Below are 25,752 nucleotides of genomic sequence, written 5' to 3' on the forward strand. Positions count from 1 at the left end.
GATATGTGAGGGGGAAGATCAACAAAGTGCTAAGGTATAGCAGCTCAGTGTCTGCTTGTGACAGTCAACCGAAATCTGCATCGGCACCATCCTAATGGTCCAACTTCACATGAGCCAGTAAAATAATATTGTGCTGGCCAGCAGGAGTGATCTGCCCCACAGGCTGCCCTTTTGGAAATGTGGCCTGGCCACTGGGCTCTGAGACCACCCCATAGGCACACGTTCTGCAGCTCCTCAGGACATCTGTTTGACCCCATGCACTAGGAAGAAGGTTAGAGAGCACTTGAAGGGGAGAAACTGAGTTTAGAGCATCCCACCTGGAGAATACTACTAGTCCCAGCCTGTCCCAGTCAAAAGAGAGAAACTTGAAATTTCAAGGTGGGTACTCCACAGCGGGATGGACGGTGACAGGGCCCTGTCTGCCCAGGGCCAAGGGTGGTAGTACTGCACTAGAGCAATGGTGAGTAAGCCCGGCTAATTTTTGTTTTTTTTGTGGAGATGGGATTTCTCTATGTTGCCCAGGCTAGTCTCGAACTCCCGACCTCAGGTGATCCGCCCGCCTCGGCCTCCCAAAGTGCTGGGATTACAGGCGTGAGCCACCGCGCCCAGCCGCGCCCGGTTTTTGTTGTTGTTTTTGTTTCTAAAAACAGCGTCTCGCTCTGTGACCCAGGCAGGGGTGCAGTGGCGCGATCTCAGCTCACTGCAGCCTGGAACTCCTGGGGTCAAGCGGTCTTCCCGCCTAAGCCTCTCCGTGCTGGGACTACAGGCGCGCGCCACCTCACGCAGCCGTATTCCTGCTTTCAAAGCAGATGGAAGAGGTGCGCCAGGACCCCCAGTTCTTGGAAACAGACCTCTCCAGTTACCTGTTGTTTCCTCTTCACGAAGAGTGCATGTAACAGTAAGGCACAACTGTTTCATATTATACGTAAAGAGTTCATGCCAAAGGTCACATGCTAAAACTAGGCTACACTTTGAAGAATCACCGCTCAAGTTCTGGAAAAAAGAGGTGACCGTTGAACAACACTGTGAGGGTAATCGATGCCACTGAAATATACACTTAAACTGATTAAAGTGGCGAATTTTATCTGGCATATATTACCACCATTTTTAGAAATGTTTTTTGGCAGGTGAAGAAAAGCAAGGCTCCAGGAGGCCCTGCGCACCGGTCTACGCCCACTAACTCACCCGCCCCCTGCGCCGCGTCTCCCCTCTCAATTTCAGTCGCCCATTGATAAAAACGAGGTGGCTATGTGAGATGGCCTTCAGCGGTCTTTCCAGCTCCACGGTTTCACAGGGTGGAGCGGGGAAAGAAAAACTCTAAGGTCCTCGCTGCAAAGCAACCGTCTGAGCTCCGCCGCGCCGTGCCGCTGCTCTCCGCCCCGTAGTCCGGGTTTCACCGCCCGCAGGGGCGCAAGGGCCGCAGCACGCGTGCGCAGTGGGCACCAAGAGCGCTGCGTCGACCACGCCGCGCCGGCCCTCCGGCGCCGCGCCCGCCTACAAGGCCCTGAGGGAGACGGCGGAGGGCGAGTGCCCGGCGGGCTCGGCTGACCGTTGGCTCTGCGGCCGGCGCCCTAGGCGACCTCCCCTCGCCTCCCCGCCTCCCCGCCTCCTGGGCTCTGGTTCCAACACCCCAGCGCCGAGCCGGGGAGGCGGGGAAGACCCTCTAAGTGTGCCGCTCGAGAGCCTCCCGCTCGTCCCGCCCCGAGGGGCGTGAGAAGGGGAGGGGCTGCGGACTTCGGACTCGGGCCTGGAGACCGCCTCCTACCCAGAGCCGGAGCCCGCAACCCGCTCAGGCGGCGACGGAGCCATGTCGCCGCTGCTGGGGCTCCGGCCCGAGCTGCAGGACACCTGCACCTCGCTGGGACTGATGCTGTCGGTGGTGCTGCTCATGGGGCTGGCCCGCGTGGTCGCCCGGCAGCAGCTGCACAGGCCGGTGGCCCACGCCTTCGTCCTGGAGTTTCTAGCCACCTTCCAGCTCTGCTGCTGCACCCACGAGCTGCAACTGCTGAGCGAACAGCACCCCGCGCACCCCACCTGGACGCTGACGCTCGTCTACTTCTTCTCGCTTGTGCATGGCCTGACTCTGGTGGGCACGTCCAGCAACCCGTGCGGCGTGATGATGCAGATGATGCTGGGGGGCATGTCCCCCGAGACGGGTGCGGTGAGGCTATTGGCTCAGCTGGTTAGTGCCCTGTGCAGCAGGTACTGCACAAGCGCCTTATGGAGCTTGGGTCTGACCCAGTATCACGTCAGCGAGAGGAGCTTCGCTTGCAAGAATCCCATCCAAGTCGACTTGCTCAAAGCGGTCATCACAGAGGCCGTCTGCTCCTTTTTCTTCCACAGCGCTTTGCTGCACTTCCAGGAAGTCCGAACCAAGCTTCGTATCCACCTGCTGGCTGCACTCATCACCTTTTTGGTCTATGCAGGTTTGTCATTCTCACCAAATACTTGGCACTTCCAGAGCCTCTATGACATGAGGCTGTAAGTTCTTTACTAAAATACATTTGAAACCCTCTATCCCGCTATGATGTAAATGCTGGTATCCCCGTTATTCTAACCATTTTGCAGCCCGTTCTTAACCAGTAGGGCCGACACATAGAGCCTTCATGCAGTGCTTCTTTGAACACCCAGAGAAAGGAGCCGCCTCTGTGCTGAAACTGAGATACTGTGAGATATTGCCAAGGGTTCAGATATCCTACAAAGGGATTGTTTTAATGGTAGAAAGGAAAGATAACTTATTAACTGCCTCTTTCTTCATGCCAAGGTGGTATAGATCGTTTCGGATACTCTTACTGAAAAATGATCCTGGCTTTACAAAGTTCCTTTCGATTTAAAGCACAAGGCACATGATTGGTTAGTATAAGAGCGGAGGGTAGAAATTTTGTAGTTCCATTTTAGTCCTATAAATGATTTAAAGTCATTTCTTATTTCCTTAATAATTCATTTTGAGTTATGAAATTTCTTATTTCCTTAATAATTCATTTTGAGTTATACATGAGCTTTTAAGTGACCTATTAAGAAAAATGTGTTTAAATGATAACTTGCTTCAAATTAAAGATGTTTTTTAAAATATAACTCTTGAGAAATCTTTTGATTTCTTTTAAACCATTTGTTTACTTTGACAGATCTCAGATGCAGTGGGCAATCTAGTCCTAAGTGGGAGGAGGAAATCCAAAACACAAGTATTTAATGGTGAAATGTGTCATTTTAAATGATTACAACAGAATATCTTCATTGGGACTACATCTAAATTATAAAAGACTGTGGAGGCAGAAATAACAACAAAGGAAATTTGTGGTAATAATCTTCTGCCCATTAAAAGTGAAACCATGACTAGAAGCAAACTTCAAGATAAGGACTCCTAAACATGTACTTGACCTTCTAGGGTAAAAATGAAAGCCTTCAGCCGGGCGCGGTGGCTCACGCCTGTAATCCCAGCACTTTGGGAGACCGAGGTGGGTGGATCACCTGAGGTCAGGAGTTTGAGACCAGCCTCGCCAACATGGTGAAACCCCGTCTCTACTAAAAATACAAAAAAAATTTAGCCAGGCATGGTGGTGGGCGCCTGTAATCTCAGCTACTCGAGTATCTGAGGCGGGAGAATTGCTGGAACCCGGGAGGCGGAGGTTGCAGTGAGCTGAGATCGCGCCATTGTACTCCAGCCCAGGCGACAACAGTGAGACTCTGTCTCAAAAAGAAAGAAAGAAAGAAAGCCTTCCCAATCAATTTCCCCTTCTTTAGGTCTAGTACCACTTTTTAAGTAGACATAAATGGAAATAAGTGGTATAGAAGAGTTAAGGGGGCCGGGCACGGTGGCTCGCACCTGTCATCCCAACACTTTGGGAGGCCAAGGCGGGTGGATCGCTTGAGCCCAGGCGTTCGAGACTAGCCTGGGCAACATAGAGAAATCCCATCTCTACAAAAAATACAAAAATTAGCCGGGCGTGCTGGTGAGCACTTGTAGTCCCAACTACTTGGGAGGCTAAGGTGGGAGGATCACCCAAGTCCAGGAGGTTGAGGCTGTGGTGAGCTGTGATAGTGCCACTGCACTCCAGCCTGGGTTATAGAGACCCTGTCTGTCTCAAAAGAAAAAAAAGAGAAAAAGAGTGACAAATACAGGCATATTTGAGGGATTGGTGAGTAGTTGCTTATTTATTGAAGTTTTAGATTTTGGCTAAAGCAGAAACATCCCTTGTATATGAACAGAATTGTCGCTGCAAAAAGAGTTATACTATGGTTTAGCTCTTTATTTCTACAATTAAAAGCAGTAAAAACTTAAAAAAGAATTTTTACATCAATAGAACATTAACTACAGTTGGATTTTTCAATACCTGTGTTCCTCTTCCCTCTCTTGATTAACCTGAAGTTGATATTCTTTCTGTCTACTTTTAATACATATTTATGATTCCATAGATAATACTGTATATATTAGCCATTCCCTATTTTATCAGTGACAAAAAATTTGAGAGAAGAGACACAGATAATACTTGGAGTTATAGATCCAGTCATAGATATAAGGAAAGTTATTAGAAGTATCTATAAAATATCAACAGATCAAAAACACTGCCCTTTTTTTCTTGAAATGAGGGTACTAATTGATGGGGGAGAGGGAGAGTATAAAGGGAACACTAGAGCAGTGTTTCTCTCTGTATTAAAATCACCTGGGGAGCTCTTTAAACGTCCTTGTTCTGGGCCCACAGATTAAAATCCAATTGCTCTGGCACGGGTCTAGGCAGCGGTGTATTGTAAAGCTTCACAGGTGATCCCATTATGAAACCAAGGTAAAGAAGCACTGCTTTAGGAGTCTAGACCTGCACTGTGCAATTCAGTAGCCACTAGCTGCATGTGGCTGTTTACACTTAAATTAACTGAAATTAGATTCAGAGTAGCCACATTTCAAGTGGTCAGTTGTCAAATTGTGCTGTAGCTAGTGGGTACAGGATTGGACAGTGCTAGAGTCTGTTTGCATAGGTAGAACAAAATAGACAATTGTTGATTACTATTAGTTACAGAAATTTATAATGCAGTATGATCTTCCCTTTGTTTTCTGCCAATATAAGGGAGATAAGAATATTCAATTGTCAGCTGTTATAGGCCAAGCGTTTTGCAAGGAAATTTATGAGAGTTATCTTAATTCTTACAACAACCCATCGGCCGGGCACGGTGGCTCACGCCTGTAATCCCAGCACTTTGGGAGGCCGAGGCGGGCAGATCACGAGGTCAGGTGATCGAGACCATCCTGGCTAACATGGTGAAACCCCATCTCTACTAAAAAATACAAAAAAATTAGCCAGGCATGGTGGCGGGCGCCTGTAGTCCCAGCTACTCGGAAGACTGAGGCAGGAGAATGGCGTGAACCTGGGAGGCGGAGCTTGCAGTGAGCCGAGATCGAGTCATTGCACTCCAGCCTGGGAGACAGAGCGAGAGAGCGAGACTCCGTCTCCAAAAAAAAAAAAAAAACAACAACCCATCGATGAATACATTCTTCCCATTTTAAGTAAAGTAAGTGAGGCCCAGAAAAGTGAAATGACTTATCTAAGCTTACATAACTAGACTGTGTTAGAACTATGGTTCCAACTGGCACTAAAGCTCATACGGATTCATTATCAGCATTTCCACAGTGTGCTCCTCAAAAGTTAACAAAACTATACACAATTGAATATATTTAGCCATAAAAAGGAATGAAGTTATGATGTATACCACAGCATGAATGAACCTCAAAAACAATATGCCAAGCAAAATAAGCCAGACACAAAAAGACAAATACTGTAAGGCTCTACATATACAAAATAACTAGAATAGGCAACTTCATAGAGACAGAAAGTAGAATAGAGTTACCAGGGACTGTGGGGAGGAGGGAGGAATGGGGACTTATTGTTTAATGGGTACAAAGTTTCTGTTTATGTTATGAAAACCTTTGGAAATGGTGCTGCTGGTGAAACAGCGTGGTGAATGTAACACCAATGACTTAACACTTAAAAATGGCTAAAATGGCATACTTTATGGTATATATATATTTCACCATAATTTATACAATTTTTAAGTTACAAAATGATGTTGTTGCCCAATAAATTTGGCAGACACTGGATTAAACAGGTTTTCTAATTTTAAGACTTCATAGAGCCTTTACTATGCTTCTAAGTATTGTGAAACTCCAAGAGGAGGATTTGGAGCACAGTTTTTCAAACTTACGAGATCCTCTTGTCTAGGAGTGTGTAGCAGAAGAGAACATACTTTGGGAAATGCTGCACTAAGTCCCATCTCTCCCTTTTATTTTCTATGGCTATAAGTCATAACTTTGGAACAGAGTTGTTACAAATAGGACTGTCTTGGGACAGTTGGCTAAGTCAGGCATCATTACAAGTTATTATGATATGTCTTTTTTAAGCTTCTAGGATACTACAAGTACAGATTTGACAAAGGTGCACCTTGGGAGATTTCTTTAATCACTTGCATTTTGAAGGCACTGAGAAGTCACCAATACAGGGTACATCAAAATAACTTATGTATTTTAGGATTACAGAACATAAGCGTCCAGCAACATAGCCACAGGCTCCTGGGATAGCCAGTGACCAAGTGTCTGTGTATTTATTGATTTAGCACCCCAAATTTTGATGGGCACATGGAGCCCCAGTTATGTCATTACCATTTATCGTGTATTAACTGACTCCCCTAATCATGTAAAAAAAAAAAAAAAAAGCTGTGCGATTTATTAACATATTAGAGCTATAAACTGTTAATCAGATTTCAAGCAATCTTCCTTACTTTGGGTTCTGGAAGAATTTAGTTCAATGAACAGTTTGAGAGAGAGCTGCATTCATTTTTTATGCATAATTAGATATTGAAAAACACCTGGGCCGGGTGTGGTGGCTCACGCCTGTAATCCCAGCACTTTGGGAGGCCGAAGTGGGTGGATCACCTGAGGTCAGGAGTTTGAGACCAGCCTGACCAACATGGAGAAATCCCACCTCTACTAAAAATACAAAATTAGCTGGGCATGCTTGCGCATGCCTGTAATCCCAGCTACTCAGGAGGCAGAGACAGGAGAATCGCTTGAACCTGGGAGGCAGAGGTTGCAGTGAGCTGAGGTCGCGCCATTGCACTCCAGCCTGGGCAACAAGAGCAAAACTCCATCTCAAAAAAAGAAAAAAAGAAAAACATCTGTTATTTTACACGTCAGTTGTCTTTATTACCACATACTGCTCATTTCTTTCATAGAATTTTAAATTATATTGTTTTCTGACACAATGCCTGTTTTCCTCTACCAGATGACAAGCTTTGAGTCTGTAGACCACATTTGTTTTATTTGTCATAACATATATCAAGATCTTAGCATAGGACCTGGTACAAAGTAAATGTATTTTTAGAATAAGTGAACGAACTAGCAAATAGTCTGTTTACTCTAAAAAACTGTACAGGAAGAAATAATATGGCCGGGCAGGATGGCTCACGCCTGTAATCCCAGCACTTTGGGAGGCAGAGGCAGGCGGATCACCTGAGGTCGGGAGTTCGAGACCAGCCTGACCAACATGGAGAAACCCTGTCTCTACTAAAAATACAAAATTAGCTGGGTATGGTGGTGGGCACCTGTAATCCCAGCTACTTGGGAGGCTGAGGCAGGAGAATCGCTTGAACCCGGGAGGTGGAGATGGGAGGATCCCCTGAGCCCTGGAGGCGGAGGTTGCTGTGAGCCAAGATCCTGCCACTGCACTTCAGCCTGAGCAACAGAGCAAGACTCAGTGTCAAAAAAAAAAGAGAGAAGGGAACATACGTTCTTTTTAAATAGGAGTTATTATCAATTTACAAATGAAAAACACCTTCAAAGGTCCAAAATTTATTTTGTTATGCCAGTATAATATAGTGGTTAAGGTCGGGTGTAGTGGTTCATGCCTATAATCCCAGCACTTTGGGAGACGGAGGCGGGCGGATCACCTGAGTTCAGGAGTTCAAGACCAGCCTGTTGATTCATAATCTGAATCAACATGACCACCCACAGCCTATTCATTATCCTCACTACTCTACTATTCTTTAACCAATTCAACGCCAACATGGTAAAGCCCCATCTCTCCTAAAAATACAAAAATGAGCCTGGCATGGTGGCGGGCGCCTGTAATCCCAGCTACTTGGGAGGCTGAGGCAGTAGAATTGCTTGAACCTGAGAGGCGGAGGTTGCAGCGAGCTGATATCACACCAGTGCACTCCAGCCTGGGCAACAGAGCGAGACTATGTCTCAATTTAAAAAAAAAAAAAAAAAAAAAAAAAAAAAAAATATATATATATATATATATATATATATATGTATGTAATGGTTAAGGCCAGGTATGGTGGCTCATGTCTGTAATCCCAGGACTGGGACGTCAAGACAGGAGGACTGCATGAGGCCAGCAGTTTGAGACCAGTCTGGGCAACATAGCAAGACCCTGTCTCTACAAAAAAATTTTAAAATTAGCCAGGTATGGTGGTGCACGCCTGTAGTCTTAGCTACTTAAGAGGCTGAGACAGTAAGACTGCTTGAGCCCTGAAGTTTGAGGCTGTATTGAGCCATGATTTCATCACTGCATTCCAGCCTGAGTGAAAGAGTGAGATCTTGTTTCAATTTAAAAAAAAAAAGACTGTGCCCTTAGGCTGAATACTTATTTTGGGCCTCACTTTCCTCATCTCTAAAATGAAGAAATTTGATAAGACTAGTATGAGGAATAATAATTCAAGTTTGTAGCATAGTACCTGTCATACACGAAGTACTTGGGAGATAATTATTATTTATTATTATTATTTCCCTCTATATTTCTAACAGGCTTCCAGTATAATTTGATCATTTTTGCATATAATTTGATCAGTTTTATTGCTCACAACTCCTTTTGGGATAAATTCAGGAAAATGTAAGTTGTAACTTTTATAACGAAATTTGTCCATTGCAAATAAGTAAAGATTTTGGTACAAATCCCTAGGTGTTCCCCACAACATCTGAGAACAGTCTAATGTCATTCTTCCAGGTTTGTAAGAATAACCACTAATTTGAAAACAGGCCAGGCGCAGTGGCTCATGTCTGTAATCCCAGCACTTTCGGAGGCCGAAGTGGGCGGATCGCTTGAGGCCAGGAGTTAGAGACCAGCCTGGCCAAAATGGCGAAACCCAGTCTCTACTTAAAATACAAAAATTAGCCGGGCATGGTGGCTCGCGCCTGTAGTCTCAGCTACTCAGGAAGCTGAGGCATGAGAATCGCTTGAACCTAGGAGGTGGAGGTTGCAGTGAGCTGAGATTGCACCACTGCACTCCAGCCTGGATGACAGAGTGAGAATCTCTCAAAAAAAGAAAAGAAAAGAAAACAGCTAGCTAGCTAGCTTAGTTAGTAACATTAGCATATCAACAGAATACAAACCAGAAATGAAAAGTGGAGTTTGGAGATGCAAACTTTGAAATTATTTGCCCAGTAATGTCCGGGAGTAGAGATTGAATTTGGGGAAAACAAGCAGGCTTGTCATTAGAGAGGTATTTTCTTTTTTTCTTTTTTCTTTTGAGATGGAGTCTCGCTCTGTCACCCAGGCTGGAGTGCAGTGGCGCGATCTCGGCTCACTGCAACCTCCGACCCCCAGGTTCAAGCGATTCTCCTGCCTCAGCCTCCTGAGTAGCTGGGATTATAGGCGCGCTGTAATTTTTGTACTTTTAGTAGAGATGGGGTTTCACCATCTTGGCCAGGCTGGTCTTGAACTCCTGACCTTGGGATCCACCCACCTTGGCCTCCCAAAGTGCTGGGATTACAGGCGTGAGCCACTACATCCAGCCTAGAGAGGTATTTTCAACTCCTGACAATGATATTTTATCAGAGCTCATCAGGGTATGATAACACTCCTTTTGCTTTGCTTACGTGCTCATTAAAATGGGTTCTCTGGAGAGGGAAGACAAATATTCCGGTTACTGGAAAGCTAGCTTCCACTCTAAATTAATAAATAGACCTTCCAGCTTCTACATGGGTGTTATGTGATATTTAACTAGTATTCTTCTGTCACAGAGAATTTTATTCCCTTTAGGAATATTGAGAAACTTTAGTGCCTAAAATTGCCAGATTTGAGACTTAGCCTCTGGCTGTGGTAATTTCACCAAATCCATGCTGTCCTCTGACTCTTGGCAGTGGACTAGCTGGATCTCCCGGTTATACCTCTTCTTCAACATGCATGATTGTCATCTCCCCTTCAAATGTCAATAAATAGTAACTTGTTTTTTGAAGCCATCTTCTGATAGTTCCATGCCTGATGATTCTTTAAAAAATAATTCATTTTTAATTACACAATACGTGATATGTTCTCTATGTAAAAAATTCAAAGACTAGAGTGCCTTTTGACTGCCATCCTCCATGCCTTCGTGCCTGTTTCCTTTCCTTCCCTGTCTACTCTTCCTTCCACGGTAATCCTTGTCTCTGATGTTTGTGTTACAACCTTCCAAACTGGTTGTTTTTGTTGTTGTTTTTTGGGTTTTTTTTTGAGATGGAGTCTTGCTCTGTCGCCCAGGCTGGAGCACAGTGGTGCAATCTTGGCTCACTGCACCCTCTGTCTCGAAGGTTCAAATGATTATCCTGCCTCAGCCTCCTGAGTAGCTGGGATTAAAGGCGTCTGCCACCACACCTGGCTAATTTTTTTGTTTGTTTGTTTGTTTGAGATGGAGTTTCACTCTTGTTGCCCAGACTGGAGTGCAATGGCACGATTTAGGCTCACTGCAACCTCTGCCTCCCAGGTTCAAGTGATTCTCCTGCCTCAGCCTCCCGAGTAGCTGGGATTACAGGCATGCAGCACCACGTCTGGTTAATTTTATATTTTTAGTAGAGACAGGGTTTCTCCATGTTGGTCAGGCTGGTCTTGAACTCCCAGCCTTAGGTGATGTGCCCACCTCAGCCTCCCAAAGTGCTGGGATTACAGGCGTAAGCCACCATGCCTGGCCACACCTGGCTAATTTTTTTTTTCTTTTTTCTTTTTTTTTTTTTTGCACCCGAAGTAGCTGGGATTACAGGCACCTGCCACCACAGCTGGCTAATTTTTTTTTAATTAATTATTTTTTAAAATTATACTTTAAGATCTAGGGTACATGTGCACAACGTGCAGGTTTGTTACATAGATATACATGTGCCATGTTGGTCTGCTGCACCCATTAACTCATGATTTACATTAGGTATTTCTCCTAATACTATCCCTCCCCCAGCCCCCCACCCCATGACAGGCCCCACACCTGGCTACTTTTTGTATTTTTAGTAGGGGTTTCACCATGTTGCCCAGGCTGGTCTTGAACTCCTGACCTCAAATGATCCACCAGCCTCGGCCTTCCAAAGTGCTGGGATTATAGGCGTGAGGCACCATGCCCAGCCCCAAACTGTGTTTTTATTTTTATTTTTTTGAGACAGGGCTTCACTCTGTCACCCAGGCTGGAGCGCAGTGGTGCAATCAAAACCTCCGCCTTCCTGGCTCACAAGATCCTCCCACCTCAGCCTCCCGAGTAGCTGGGACCACAAGTACATGCCACCATACGCAGCCAATTTTTGTATTTTTTGTAGAGATGGGGGTTTTGCTATGTTGCCCAGGCTAGTCTTGAACTCCTGGACTCAACCAACCCGCCCATCTCAGCCTCCCAAAGTGCTGGGATTACAGGCACGAGCCATCAAACCCAGGCCCAAACTCTTTTCATGTGCATTTATTATACATATAGATAAAACCCTACAGGAATGATATATTATTACTGTTATTTACTTATTTATTTATTTTGAGACTGAGACTTGCTCTGTTGCCCAGGCTGGAGTACAGTGGCGTGATCTTGGCTCACTGCAACCTCTGCCTCCTGGGTACAAGCAGTTCTCCTGCCTGAGCCTCCCGAGTAGCTGGGACTACAGGTGCACGCCACCATGCCCAGCTATTTTTTCTTTTTTTGTATTTTAGTAGAAGTGGGGTTTTACCGTGTTGCCCAGGCTGGTTGCGAACTCCTGAGCTCAGGTGATACACCCACCTCGCCCTCCTAAAGTGCTGGGATTACAGGTGTGAGCCACTGCACCCAGCCAGGAATGACATATTATTATATATATTATTGTATATGTGTATACTTGTGTTAACATTAAAAAGTATCATACCTTACTCAGCAGGCTTTATTCCTGATAGCCAAGAGCCGGAAACATGAGGAGCCCCTCTGCCCGGCCAGCCGCCCCGTCCGGGAGGGAGGTGGGGGGGTCAGCCCCCCGCCCGGCCAGCCGCCCCGTCCGGGAGGTGAGGGGCACCTCTGCCCGGCCGCCCCTACTGGGAAGTGAGGAGCCCCTCTGCCCGGCCAGCCACCCCGTCCGGGAGGGAGGTGGGGGGGTCAGCCCCCCGCCCGGCCAGCCGCCCCGTCCGGGAGGGAGGTGGGGGGGGGTCAGCCCCCCGCCCGGCCAGCCGCCCCGTCCAGGAGGGAGGTGGGGGGGTCAGCCCCCCGCCCGGCCAGCCGCCCCGTCCAGGAGGTGACGGGCGCCTCTGCCCGGCCGCCCCTACTGGGAAGTGAGGAGCCCCTCTGCCCGGCCAGCCGCCCCGTCCAGGAGGGAGGTGGGGGGGTCAGCCCCCCGCCCGGCCAGCCACCCCGACTGGGAGGGAGGTGGGGGGCTCAGCACCCCCGCCCGGCCAGCCGCCCCGTCTGGGAGGGAGGTGGGGGGGTCGGCCCCCCGCCCAGCCAGCCGCCCCGTCTGGGAGGGAGGTGGGGGGGTCAGCCCCCTGCCCGGCCAGCCGCCCCGTCCGGGAGGTGGGGGGCGCCTCTGCCCAGCCGCCCCCACTGGGAAGTGAGGAGCCCCTCTGCCCGGCCACCACCCCGTCTGGGAGGTGTACCCAACAGCTCATTGAGAACGGGCCATGATGACAATGGCGGTTTTGTGGAATAGAAAGGGGGGCAAGGTGGGGAAAAGATTGAGAAATCGGAGGGTTGCTGTGTCTGTGTAGAAAGAAGTAGACATGGGAGACTTTTCATTTTGTTCTGTACTAAGAAAAATTCTTCTGCCTTGGGATCCTGTTGATCTATGACCTTACCCCCAACCCTGTGCTCTCTGAAACATGTACTGTGTCCACTCAGGGTTAAATGGAAAAAAAAAAAAAAAAAAAGCCGGAAACAACTGTCTGGATGTCCTTCAAGGGGCAAGTAGTTAAACAAATAGTTGGGGTAGTTGTGGAATGCAGAGAAGTGTTTGGAGATATATATTGGAGGAAGAAAGGGCAAGACACAGTCACAGGTCATTTATGACATGGAAGATACAGGATGAGGAAACAATTTGCTTTTTTTGGTGGTAGTTGTTCAACGATACATCTTGGATATCTACCTAGGTTAGTAAAGAGATTTCTCTCATTATTTCAAAACACTGCATGATATTCCAAAGTAATAGTAAATTTGTTTAGGGCTGTTTTCCTGTGAATGGATATTTAGGTTTTTCCTAGTTCTTTGCTACAATAAACAATCTTGTAGGGCCAGGTGTGGTGGCTCACGCCTGTAATCCCAGCACTTTGGGAGGCCGAGGCAGGTGGATCACGAGGCCAGGAGATCGAGACCATCCTGACTAACATGTTGAAACCCTGTCTGTACTAAAAATACAAAAAATTAGCCGGCCGTGGTGGCAGGCGCCTGTAGTCCCAGCTACTCGGGAGGCTGAGGCAGGAGAATGGTGTGAACCCAGGAGGTGGAGCTTGCAGTGAGCCGAGATCGTGCCACTGCACTCCAGCCTGGGCAACAGAGCGAGACTCCATCTCAAAAAAAAAAAAAATCTTGTATATGTCTTCTCATACACAAATACCAGTGTTTCTCTAGGACAGTAATTCTGAACTTAGGGACAGTTTTTCCCCCAGGGGACATTTTTGGTTGTTACAATGTGGGGAGAGGGAATAAGCCACTGCCATCTGAGTAGAGGCCAGGGATGCTGCTAAACATACTATGGTGCACAGGACAGCTCACAACAAAGAATTATCCAGTAAGACATTAAAGCCAATGCCATGTTTTTAGCTTTTGTTAACACAGAACCCACACCTGACATGGATTTCTGTATCCGTTAACTATTGCTGTGTAACACACCATTCAAAACTTTTTTTTTTTTTTTGAGACAGGATCTCACTCTGTCACCCAGGCTGGAGAGCGGTGGCACAATCTCGACTCACTGCAGCCTCAACCTCTGCAGGCTTAGTTTATTCTCCTGCCTTAGCCTCCCAAGTAGCTGGGACTACAGGCATGTGGCACCACAACCAGCTACTTTTTGTATTTCTTATAGAAACGGGGTTTTGCTATGTTGCCTGAGCTCATTACAAACTCCTGGGCTCAAGTGATCCACCCGCTTCAGCCTTCCAAGGTGTTAGGATTACAGGCATGAGCCACCATGCCTGGCCCCAAAACTGAGAATAATTTATTTTTCATGATTCTGTGGGTTATAGATGGGCAGTTCCTCTGAGATCTCTCATATAGCTGCATTCAACTGACCAGTGGTGAGGCTGGAAAGCCCAAGGTAGCCTCACTCATATGTCTGGCAGTTGTCAGCTGTCATCTAAGATGCCTCAGTTCTCTTCCGTGTGGCCTTTCATCCTCCAGCAGCCTAGACCAGCAAACTTACATGGTCAGGGCATTCTTCCAAGAGAGCAAAAAGTGGAAGCTGATGGGTTTATTAAGATGTGAACCTAGAATTCACACAGCAATCACTCCTATTACATTCAGAATTCCCATAGCCCTACTCTGCTGCATTCTATCTATCAACACAAGTTGCAAAGCCAGCTCATTTTTAAGAGAGGGAAAGTAGACAATGTCTTGCTGGGAGAAGCAGCTACCACTAAGTCACACTGATCAGAACTGCTGTGTGAGGATGAGAAGATTAGGAAGTGAAGTCATTTGAGTTTTAGAATGGTATAAGACTGATCAGTGGTGTTCATCTTAGATCTAGTGGAAAATCTTCAGTATACCATGGCCTTGAATACTGAAGTAAACTAAGTGAGGGTAATGATTCAGTCCATTTTTATCAATACATGCCTAAAAGTCACAGGTCATTTATATTATCATAGGTCATATTACATTATATTGTAAATGTCTGTGTGAGTCTTTATCTTTCTGCCCATGGTATCTAGTACACAGGAACTCAATAAGTTTTTGTGTAATCAAACTGAAATGACTAGCTGCCAACCAGACAATTCTGTTCACCCTTAGCAGTTGCAGGTTTAACATTCCAGGATTTGACTGTTCAAGAATGATTCCAAAGGTCTATGATATCATTTATAATTGCTGAGTCATGAATATGAATCATGCTGTGAGGCTGGTACACTAGAAAAAACTCTTAGCTATTGAGTGAGCTTAGTTCATTGCTAAATATCTTCATCTCAGCACAGCTTCATTGTTCTCGGCCTATTCAAGTGTGAAATCTCAGTAGTGAAATCTTATGAAAGGGCCACTTAATTTCCATGAAAACAGGCTACAATGGTGCATGTCAATAATAAAACTTCTGAAGATCTCAGGATCTATCTCTGTGGCTAAGTAAAAGAGGCAGAGTTGTGTGCCTAAGCTTCCACTTGGAAAAACTGCTGAAAATGTCACTGTCTGAGGGATGCTCTTAGGCTGGACTTTGAAAAGCGAAGACACAGCTCTGTGGAGTACTGCTGGACAGGCATCCAGCCTCCTCTTCCATTCCGTACTTGTGTGGCAAGACTATAGACTCCTAGCCCCATGTCAGAGAAATACCCTGGGTGCAGAGCTGGAACACAAATCCTAAAATGTAGCCAACAGTTATAATTTGTGCTTATCTCTCATGACTACTCACAGTCCCTTCTTAAGGGCTCTGTTGACAAGTAAAAATGGAAGCAATGATAAAGCTTTGGTCTACTGGTCCATTTTACCTTTTCAATACAAAGTTATGCTTGTACTCAAGAGGATCTTGGGTCATTGTATCTATTTAACTGTATTTTCATTTTACTTTTATTATTATTCATTCATTTAAATTGATAAATGTTCAGGGCAGCCAAATCTATTTTATAAAATGGTAGGAATAATAGAGCACATTAACTTTCAGTGTCCATTTTATAGTCTATAGGAAAAGCACTGGGTTCAAACTTTAATGTCCTCTGTCTTTTTTTTTAAAATAAGTGGCATATTATGATCTATGATTATAGTCTAAAATATGCTAGGTGATTCTGCAAAGGAAGATCACAGACTAAGAATACCTAAAATAAAAGTCACATTTAGTAACCATTTATTTCCAGTTACAAGAAAATGGAAGATAAATCATTTGAAATCACTCTGCTTAAAATCTGTTACAGGAGGAAGTCTAACAGGAGCTGTATTTAATCCAGCTTTGGCACTTTCGCTACATTTCATGTGTTTTGATGAAGCATTCCCTCAGTTTTTTATAGTATACTGGCTGGCTCCTTCTTTAGGTAAGCATATTTTTATTTAATATGTCTGAAAGATTAGGGTATTTTAAAATATGATATGTGTATATCATTGTAACATGTCAATTTCCAAAGCCACAGCAGGCACAAAACAGAAAATGAAAAAGGTAGCTAACATGCCTGAAATAATACTTTGTGTAGTATCCTTTAAAATTGTTAAAGGTAGTCAGTTTCAGATATGCTATCACTTTAAGAAACCTTGAGATCTGAGCACCAAAAAAGCAGAGTGCTTACTTCCCTTCAAAAATAATCTTTTTTTTTTTTGCTAAAGAAATTTGTTTTTTCACATTTGTGAGCTCCAAATAAAGTATCATTTAGTTCATTTGACTCATTTTGCAGAACAGCATCTCATGAAACAATGAATACCTGTATTAAGTATAGTTTAAAAATTATCCATATTACATTCCTGTTATTTTTATTGTTTTTGTTTTGTTTTTTTTCGAGACAGGGTCTCTCTTTGTCACCCAGGCTTGAGGGCAGTGGCATGATCATAGCCATAGCTCACTGTGCTTGAACTCCTGGGCACAAGCAATCCTCCTGCCTTAGCCTCCTGAGTAGCTGGGATGACAGGCATGTGCCACCACACCCGGCTAATTTTTGTATATTTTGTAGAGATGAGGTCTCGCTATGTTGCTCAGGCTACATTCCAGTTATTTCTATTTAGATCAGATATATAAACTCTTTATAAAGATGGGTCAAATAACACACAAAATTATACAATATACAAAAAATTATTATGCATTTCTTATATAAAGTTATCAGCATTTATTGATTTTGTTTAGTCATCTGTTTTAAGCCTGATTATAACTCATAACTGTAAGTGAATATGAAGATGCTTGGCCCTCCATTAATTCACTCTTCTTTTTATCCAGTTAGCATATTGTTTCTTGTTAGTCATTTTCTTTAAAACACACACACACATACACAGAAGTTAACACAGAAGGGAAGTACCATAACAGGTTTGAATAGTCAATCACTCTTTACTCTTCCTGTTTACCTTCCATTCCTCTATCTCACATTAATGTTATTGTTATGCTCAATATCATATTGTTATGCTCAATATTGTTATGCTATCAAATTGTTATGCCCAATAATATCTATAGGCCTAAACATGAAGAATATCAGAGAAAAACTGGTTTTAAATGCTAGTAATATAACTTTTGGTCAGTTCTACAGAGTGCTAGTATTTTCCGATAACTTCTTTAAAGAAAAATTTTCTCCATTTTTAGGCCGGGTGCAGTGGCTCACGCCTGTAATCCCAGCACTTTGGGAGGCCGAGGCGGGCGGATCATGAGGTCAGGAGATCGAGACCATCCTGGCTAACATGGCGAAACCCCGTCTCTACTAAAAATACAAAAAATTAGCTGGTCGTGGTGGCGGGCACCTGTAGTCCCAGCTACTTGGGAGGCTGAGGCAAGAGAATGGTGGGAACCCAGGAGGCGGAGCTTGCAGTGAGCTGAGATCGCGCCACTGCACTCCAGCTTGGGCGACAAAGCGAGACTCCATCTCAAAAAATCCGTTTCTAAATTTTAAAGTTAAAAAGGTCACTAATGTAAAGAAGTTAAGAAGTTAACAAACAAGGTCACTAATTGGGCAGGCCTACAGGTAGTTTTTATATGAAAAAATACCCCCAGTATGTCTGGAGACTAACATATATTAACATGATTTATTTGTTAGCGTGCTCCAACTACAATTGTAACAGTAGGCTAAGGCAGAGGTCCCCAAACCCCAGGCTGCAGACCAGTACAGTCCGTGGCCTGTTAGTAACCAGGCCGCACAGCAGCAGGTGAGTGGCAGTCAAGCTTACAAAGCTCCGTCTCCTGTCACATCAGCGGTGGCATTAGATTCTCATAGGAACATGAACCTTACTGTGAACTCAGCATGTGAGCAATCTAGGTTACACACTCCTTATGAGAATCTAACTAATGCCTGATGATCCAAGGTGGAACAGTTCCATCCCAAAACCATGCCCCCAGTCCATGGAAAAACTGTCTTCCAGGAAACCGGTCCCTGGTGCTAAAAAGGTTGAGGATCTCTGTGTTAAGGAATTATTTCATCCATTACTTGAAAGAACATTAAAAAGTAGCCAGGTAGGCTGGGTGCGGTGGCTCATGCCTGTAATCCCAGCACTATGGGAGGCCGAGGTGCGTGGATCACCTCAAGTCAGGAGTTTGAGACCAGCCTGGCCAACTCTACTAAAAATACAAAAATTAGCTGGGTGTGATGATGGGTGCCTGTACCCGGGAGGCTGAGGCAGGAGATTCACCTGAACTCAGGAGGTGGAGGTTGCAGTGAGCCGAGATCGCACTACTGCACTCTAGCCTGGGTGACAGAGCGAGTCTCAAAAAAAAAAAAAAAACAAAACAAAAAGCACAGTGGCACATGCTTATAGTCCTAGCTACTTGGGAGGCTGAGATAGAACTGCTTGAGGCCAGGAGTTCAAGGCCACCTTGGGCAACATAGCAAAACCACATCTAAAAAATATTTTTTTTTAAAAAGGGTCTTTATGGAAGAATTTTAAAAAGGAATCTGAAGTAATGACAATCTCTGTAAAAGGACCTTTATTTTTTCTTAGAACACATTTTCCAGCCAAAGCAGCACTTAATGACTTCCTGGAAGAACATACTAGAAAAAAAGCCTCACGATAGATAAAAAAGGAATGCTAAATCTTCTCCCTTTACAGAGCAGAAAGTGTGATAGGTTGGGGAAAGTGACTATATTCTCTTCATGTTAGTGTAGTACAAACAGGAAGATAACACATTATATGTAGCCAAAACATTTTAAAGAACCACTTACCCCCTAATAATCCGAACATCCCCCCCAACCCCGCCAAAAAAAAAAGCCGAAATCTCTTACAAATAGAAGTGGAATCAAACTTTTTTTGGTCTGGCTGTGTCACCCAGGCTGGAGTGCAGTGGTGCAATCTTGGCTTACTGCAACCTCTGCCTCCCAGGCGCAAGCGATCCTCCTGTCCCAGCCTCCCAGGTAGCTGGGACTACTGGTGTATGCCCCCACACCCAGCTAAGTTTTGTATTTTTTATAGAAATGGGGTTTCTATAAAACCACACCCAGCTAAGTTTTGTATTTTTTATAGAAATGGGGTTTCTATGTTGCTCAGGCTGGTCTCGAACTCCTGGGCTCAGGGGATCCGCCTGCCTTGGCCTGACAAAGTGCTGAGATTATAGGTGTGAGCCACCATACTTGGCTGAGATCAAACATTTTCGAATTCATATGATACTTTTTATATTTAGCTTGTTGAAAGTATGTATTCCAAGATTCTCAGTTGGTCTAAGGACCCCTACCTTTTAAAATAGACCCAACATAAAATATTTATTGTATTTTTGGTTTAAAGAGGCATGTTTCTATATTTCTTTCTGAGGTTTATGAATGAGAATAAAGGCATCTCCTTCAATATATGTAGATAAAAGACATGTATGTGAATAAATGATGATTTTTAGAATACTGCATTCTAGCCTGCCATTGAATTTTGTCATATATTGAAATTACCTTCCCACTGGAAAAAAAAATTGGCTCCAAATGAAATAAAGAAATAAAGCAACACATTATATAACTCTGAAAAGAATGGGAAAAAATAAATTATAAATTAAAAGAATCATTCAAAGAGTTAAGAGATGAGGAGTCCAAAATAAAAACAAAAACCCCAAAACAAACACCACTCAACTACCAAAGCTACATTAATTAGGCAGTGCCAGGGTGCCAGGGGAGTGAGATAGAGGAAAGAGTAATCCCAAGGTATCCACCTTCTTTCCTTCTTGACCAAGCAGGAAGCAAACTATTCTTGGGAGTCATAGTCCATATTCTTTCTTGTTTCTCATCACAGCAGAGATAATTATAATTCCTCTAATGTCCCCTGCCATCTTACCGAATTAAAAATTTAGAAATGTGACTATAAGGATGTATATGTGGCCTGGTGTAGTAGTACATGCATGTAGTCTCAGCTACTCGGCAGGCTGAGGTAGGAGAATCACTTGAGCCCAGGAAGTCGAAGCTGCAGTGAGCCGAGATCGTACCACTGCACTCCAGCTTGAGTGATGGGAGTGTGACCCTGTCTCAAAAAAAAAAAAAAAAAAGTATATAGAATTCTCTAGTTTATACATTTCATACAGTGAAAAGTAGAAAATTCTATTTGCTTCTATGAAACTGCAATTCTATTTTTGGAAAAAGTTTTAAATGTCTTATTTTCTAGTTCTGACTTTATAAAAAATGACAAAAAAATTTGTGGGTCAGTTAACATAGAGGTTGTTTCTGATTTTTTTTTTCATTTAAAGCCTTTGGTTGCAAACAGACTAATCTCTCACAAATATGTTAAGGTATCTAAGTGGTTGCCAAACCTTAAGGTTTTTTGTTGTTGCAAACAAGAAAACATAATTTCAAATGTGCATGTGACAAAACTTGTTTTCAATCTGAATTTAAACTGATCTAGGGCTTTAAGCCTGAATACATTCAGTTTAAGATGAAAAATTAACCACTGCAGATTTACTTTTCAGGATAGTGACTTGAGCCCTTGGCTCACTCTCCTTAGTCCCTATTTCACATTGAAAAATTAACCAAAAGCTACATGCCAGATTTCTCTGTTGTAATTCTCAGAAATGAAGATTACTAATATGTGAATTTTCAAAACATTTTGGGCCGGGTGCAGCAACTTACGCCTGTAATCCTAGCACTTTGGGAGGCCAAGGCGGGTGGATCATGAGTTTGAGACCAGACTGGCCAACATGGTGAAACCCCATCTCTACTAAAAATAAAAAAATTAGCCGAGCATGGTGGTGGGCGCCTGTAATCCCATCTACTCAGGAGGCTGAAGCAGGAGAATCGCTTGAACCTGTCGGGCAGAGGTTGCAGTGAGCCAAGATCACACCACTTCACTCCAGCCTGGGCGAAAGAGCAAAACTCTGTCTCAAAAACAAACAAATAAACAACAATTTTGTATTATATTTCAGATTTAAACTTCTACCATCAACTGAAATTTTGTTTAGATATTTTATTTGCTTGACACATCTCTAAAACCAGTTAATGGTCAGTTAAATAAGGTTGAGATAAAAATGAAAAAACTGTTAATAGTTGAGATTAATGAAAAAAGAGAGACTGGATAAAGTAACCTAACATTGTTTTTATTTGAACATTCTAAGTGAAAACTCCTAGTGCTTTCAGTTGCTTTATTCTCTAGGTATGTCCCTGGGGCACGGAGGGAAAGGAGAGTGTTACCATTTTAAAGAGGAGAAAATGAAGACCCAAGTCTAGAACTAAAGAGCCAGAACTAAAACTATACATCTTTGGATTTAGTTTATCCTTTGAATTCATTGTTTAGATCCTATTGGTTTTACCAAATGCATACTGTGTTTAAGGATTCACAGTTGAAGAAAAAATAATCTGAGAATAATAGATTTAAATCTGATGATATTAGATTTAAATCTGAGAATATTAGATTTAAATATCTAACATGTTTCACGTAGAATTGATGTAGCCAATTCTTTAAGCATGGCTTTCCAAACATCTAGGTATATAATTGTAATTTTAAAATATACCCACCTAGTGATTATGAACCTCCGTAAAGATTGTTTTTTTATTTTACTGTATTTTGTCTTTCAGGTATATTGTTGATGATTTTGATGTTCAGCTTTTTCCTTCCATGGCTGCATAACCACCATACAATTAATAAAAAGGAATAACTGTTCCAAAGACTCAGACTAACATACAGGACAGTCCAGCTGGATGTGATAAAGATTTTATCACCTCATATGGAAAACACCGGCTGCACTGGATTCATCAGTGTTAACTTCCTTTGAGGAAGCTGCCTTATAGTTTTCATTACTGGGACTTAAAAAAAAAAAATTACTGTGAAAATGAGGTATTCTGTACTTCTCAGTTAAGACTTGTTGTTTGAGTGATGTATTAAATGCTGCTAGAAAAGCCTCATTACATTAAACATAAATCAGTCTTAATTGATAATTGTTAACTTTGATGAAAAACAAGTACAGGATGAGAAGGGAAGTAAAGGTGATAGTAAGACCAGCGAATTTGTGTATCAAGGGTCACCAAAATGAACAGAATTTTTAACTATAAGTACAACGCGTCAACTTACAGAACTGGGGAGAGGATACTTTCAGCCACCACCTCACACAATGATACCATCAAACAGTGTCATCTTTCAACAGGAAAGTTGCTTTTAGAAGTAGAATATATATTCACTCACATGCAAACGATTTCCTACATTTTAAGTACATTAAAATCTAACACCTAAAATATTTTCTCTAAATAGACAATCTCACTAGCTCCAGCCAAGTGGTTATTCTTTAATAGAATATAATAAAACAAAACACCCATACAAAGTCAGGATTTAAGCTTTTCACATTCTCCTTTGAACCAACAGCTAGCTACCTTATGAAGTAGGGAGGGCATGTATTTTTAATCTCCATTTTACAGATAAGGAAACTAAGCCTAGATGGGTTTGCTGCCCTGGCTTAGATCACATAGAGCCAAATACCATCTCTAGTCTTCAACTTCAATCCAAAAATTCTTCTCGGTCACGATTATGACTAAAGGGAAATCAAGGGTTCATAGAAACATTAAATACTTTATAATAACGTTACAACTTGTTTAGAAATTAACTAGTATTTTTTGAGGTTTAAAGAACCTTCCAGTTTTACTATATTAGAAGGCTTCTTTTATTGTATGCGGTCTAATTTTTATTAAAAGTTCAGGCCATAAAAGGTTAAGTGTGTATCCCTTCAAAGGAAATTCCATTATCAGAGTTACAATTGAAATTAAAGGCTGGGCACAGTAGTTCACGCCTGTAATCCCAACACTTTGAGAGGCCGAGACAGGCGGATCACGAGGTCAAGAGATTGAGACCATCCTGGCCAAGATGGTGAAACCTCATCTCTACTAAAAATATAAAAATTAGCCAGGCATGGTGGCGTGCACCTGTAGTCGCAGTTGCCAGGTAATTTAAGTGCTGCTTGGTGACCAGCTTGTAGACAGTCACTCTGTCTATACCTGCAGACTGAACAGGTGCAGCCTTTTGCCAAGTCTACCCAACAAGGCAGCCAGCTTTGTATTTTAAAAAGCAGAGTTCGGCCGAGCACAGTGGCTCACGCCTGTAATCCCAGCACTTTGGGAGGCTGAGGTGGGTGGATCATAAGGTCAGGGATTCGAGACTAGCCTGGCCAAGATGGTGAAACCCTGTCTCCACTAAAGGTAGAAAAATTAGTCAGGCATGGTGGTGGGCGCCTGTAGTCCCAGCTACTCAGGAGGCTGAGGCAGGAGAATCGCTTGAACCCGGGAGGTGGAGGTTGCAGTGAGCCGAGATCGTGCCACTGCACTCCAGCCTGGGCAACAAGAGTGAAACTCCATCTTAAAAAAAAAAAAAAGAGTTCACAAATGTGACTAAATGGCTAAATGCAGTCTCTGACATATTTTATTTGGCCTCACAGTAGTTTAAAAAGTCGAAATTAAGTAAAATCCATAGTTCTAGCTGCTCTTAGAAAAACTCCAAAGACCTTGCAATACTAGGCCTGAATTCTGCCATACAACACAAAATAACGGTTGTTCCCTTTAAAATGGTCCCATCTTGCAAACATGAAGCTAAGTGTCACTTACTGTTTCATGGCTGTTTTTCTTATAGGAATATGCCTTTTTACATCTCTAGCATGAGGACTTCTGTGGGTTAAGAAAAATGAGTATTAATTTGTGAAAATGCCTAGCCCTCTGAACTTCCACTGTCAGACTTTGGAGTTTGTGACTTCTGATGACACTGCTACCTCTATAGCCCTCTCAAGTAGTGGCTCTTTTCTCTCCCACACCTAGTATACCACTGTGCCTGGAGGCAGAGTAGATTTCCTTGTCCTCAATGTCCTCATTGGATGCTTGTCCTCATTGGATGCTGCTCATCCATTCTCCTCTGCTGCTTCCATTAAAAACATGTCATCAGTTACCTGGGTACTTGTTGCAGTCTTCTAGTATACAGTCCCCTCAATTTCCCTTTGTTCCTTTCAGATCTTAGTTCCTGCCTCACTCTCTACCACCACCACAGTTATACTTCTTGGTGACAGATACAAAGATGATCCTTCCAGCTTCACGGCCTTGGAGTTCACTGGATCTCTCCTTTGAAAATTTTGTCTTCTACTTTGCCTCAGCTGCAATTTTGGTGGTAACCTTGAACTTACTTACTACCAATAACTGAAATCTTCTATGAACTCAGACACCCTACTCTCTAACCGCTGACCCCTTTTCAGCTCAGTCTCTCTAGGACCCCATCTCCAGTGATCCTTTGACCCCCACGTGGAACTTCTGTCCACTGATAACACCACTTTTTCACATCTCTCACCCCTCTCAAGTACCCTCTTCTCCTTAAGCAGCTTACTTGGCCAGTCATCATCACATGCATACACCCTTAACTCCCTTGCTCCTCTTATCTCATACTCACAGAGCTTAGCCTCAACTTGATTAAATACAACTGTTTGCTTATTCCATGCCTGCACTTGTGCAATAGAATAGCAGCTTTTTTTTTTTTTTTAAAGATTTGGGGTTGTAGTAGACAGCTGTACATTTTTTGCAATCCAGCATCTAAGCATCCTTCTTATCTGGGGTAATCCACTCCTGTAAGCATCTGCACAGCGGCAGCGTCCTTCCACTGTAGAAGCTGAAAGGCCCAGATACTCCTTCTGCCCTTGGCAATGAAGACACACAGTGCCAACCAGAAGTTTGCATCTTAAGTGTGGTGACTCACAGACACAGGGACAATCAAGAAATCAGTCTAACAGCAGCGGAGGAATCATAACATCTTATGTAGATTTCATCTTTTTATGAGCCTGGCTTATTTCAACTTTCCTGTCCATTTAGTGAGCTACCAGATAGCTTTCTAATAAAAATTTTCTGCTTAGGCCAGGCACAGTGCCTCACGCCTGTAATCCCAGCACTTTGAGAGGCCAAGGTGGGTGGATCACCTGAGGTCAGGAGTTCGAGACCAGTCTGACCAACATGGAGAAACCCTGTCTCTACTAAAAATACAAAATTAGCAGGGTGTGGTGGTGCATGCCTGTAATCCCAGCTACTGAGGAGGCTGACGCAGAATTGCTTGAACCCGGGAGGTGGAGGTTGTGGTGAGCCAAGAGCACGCCACTGCACTCCAGCCTGGGCAACAAGAGGAAAACTCCGTCTCAAAAAAAAAAAAAATTCTGCTTAGTCAGATTTGGATTTACAATCATAATTTGGGCTGATGCAGGGTCATAATTTTATGAACATAAATTGCTACACTGTCCTCATATTTGTACTGTTTACTATAGAGGCTTAGACTGCTATATTTTGTGGGAATATATGTTTACCTTTTTTC

The 25,752-nt window shown here is 43.5% G+C and overlaps 1 protein-coding gene across 1 annotated transcript; it reads left to right on the top strand.

Moving 5' to 3' along the window:
• Positions 1-1,395: 1,395 nt before the first annotated feature.
• AQP11 (aquaporin 11) lies at positions 1,396-24,354 on the top strand. Its single transcript, XM_019035847.4, has 3 exons — positions 1,396-2,426; positions 16,269-16,385; positions 22,011-24,354. The coding sequence occupies exons 1-3, from the start codon at positions 1,808-1,810 to the stop codon at positions 22,088-22,090; spliced, it is 816 nt and encodes a 271-aa protein (XP_018891392.3). The 5' UTR covers positions 1,396-1,807; the 3' UTR covers positions 22,091-24,354.
• Positions 24,355-25,752: the final 1,398 nt, after the last annotated feature.

The sequence above is a fragment of the Gorilla gorilla genome, chromosome 9 (genome assembly GCF_029281585.2).
Source record: "Gorilla gorilla gorilla isolate KB3781 chromosome 9, NHGRI_mGorGor1-v2.1_pri, whole genome shotgun sequence".
Taxonomy (NCBI): domain Eukaryota; kingdom Metazoa; phylum Chordata; class Mammalia; order Primates; family Hominidae; genus Gorilla; species Gorilla gorilla.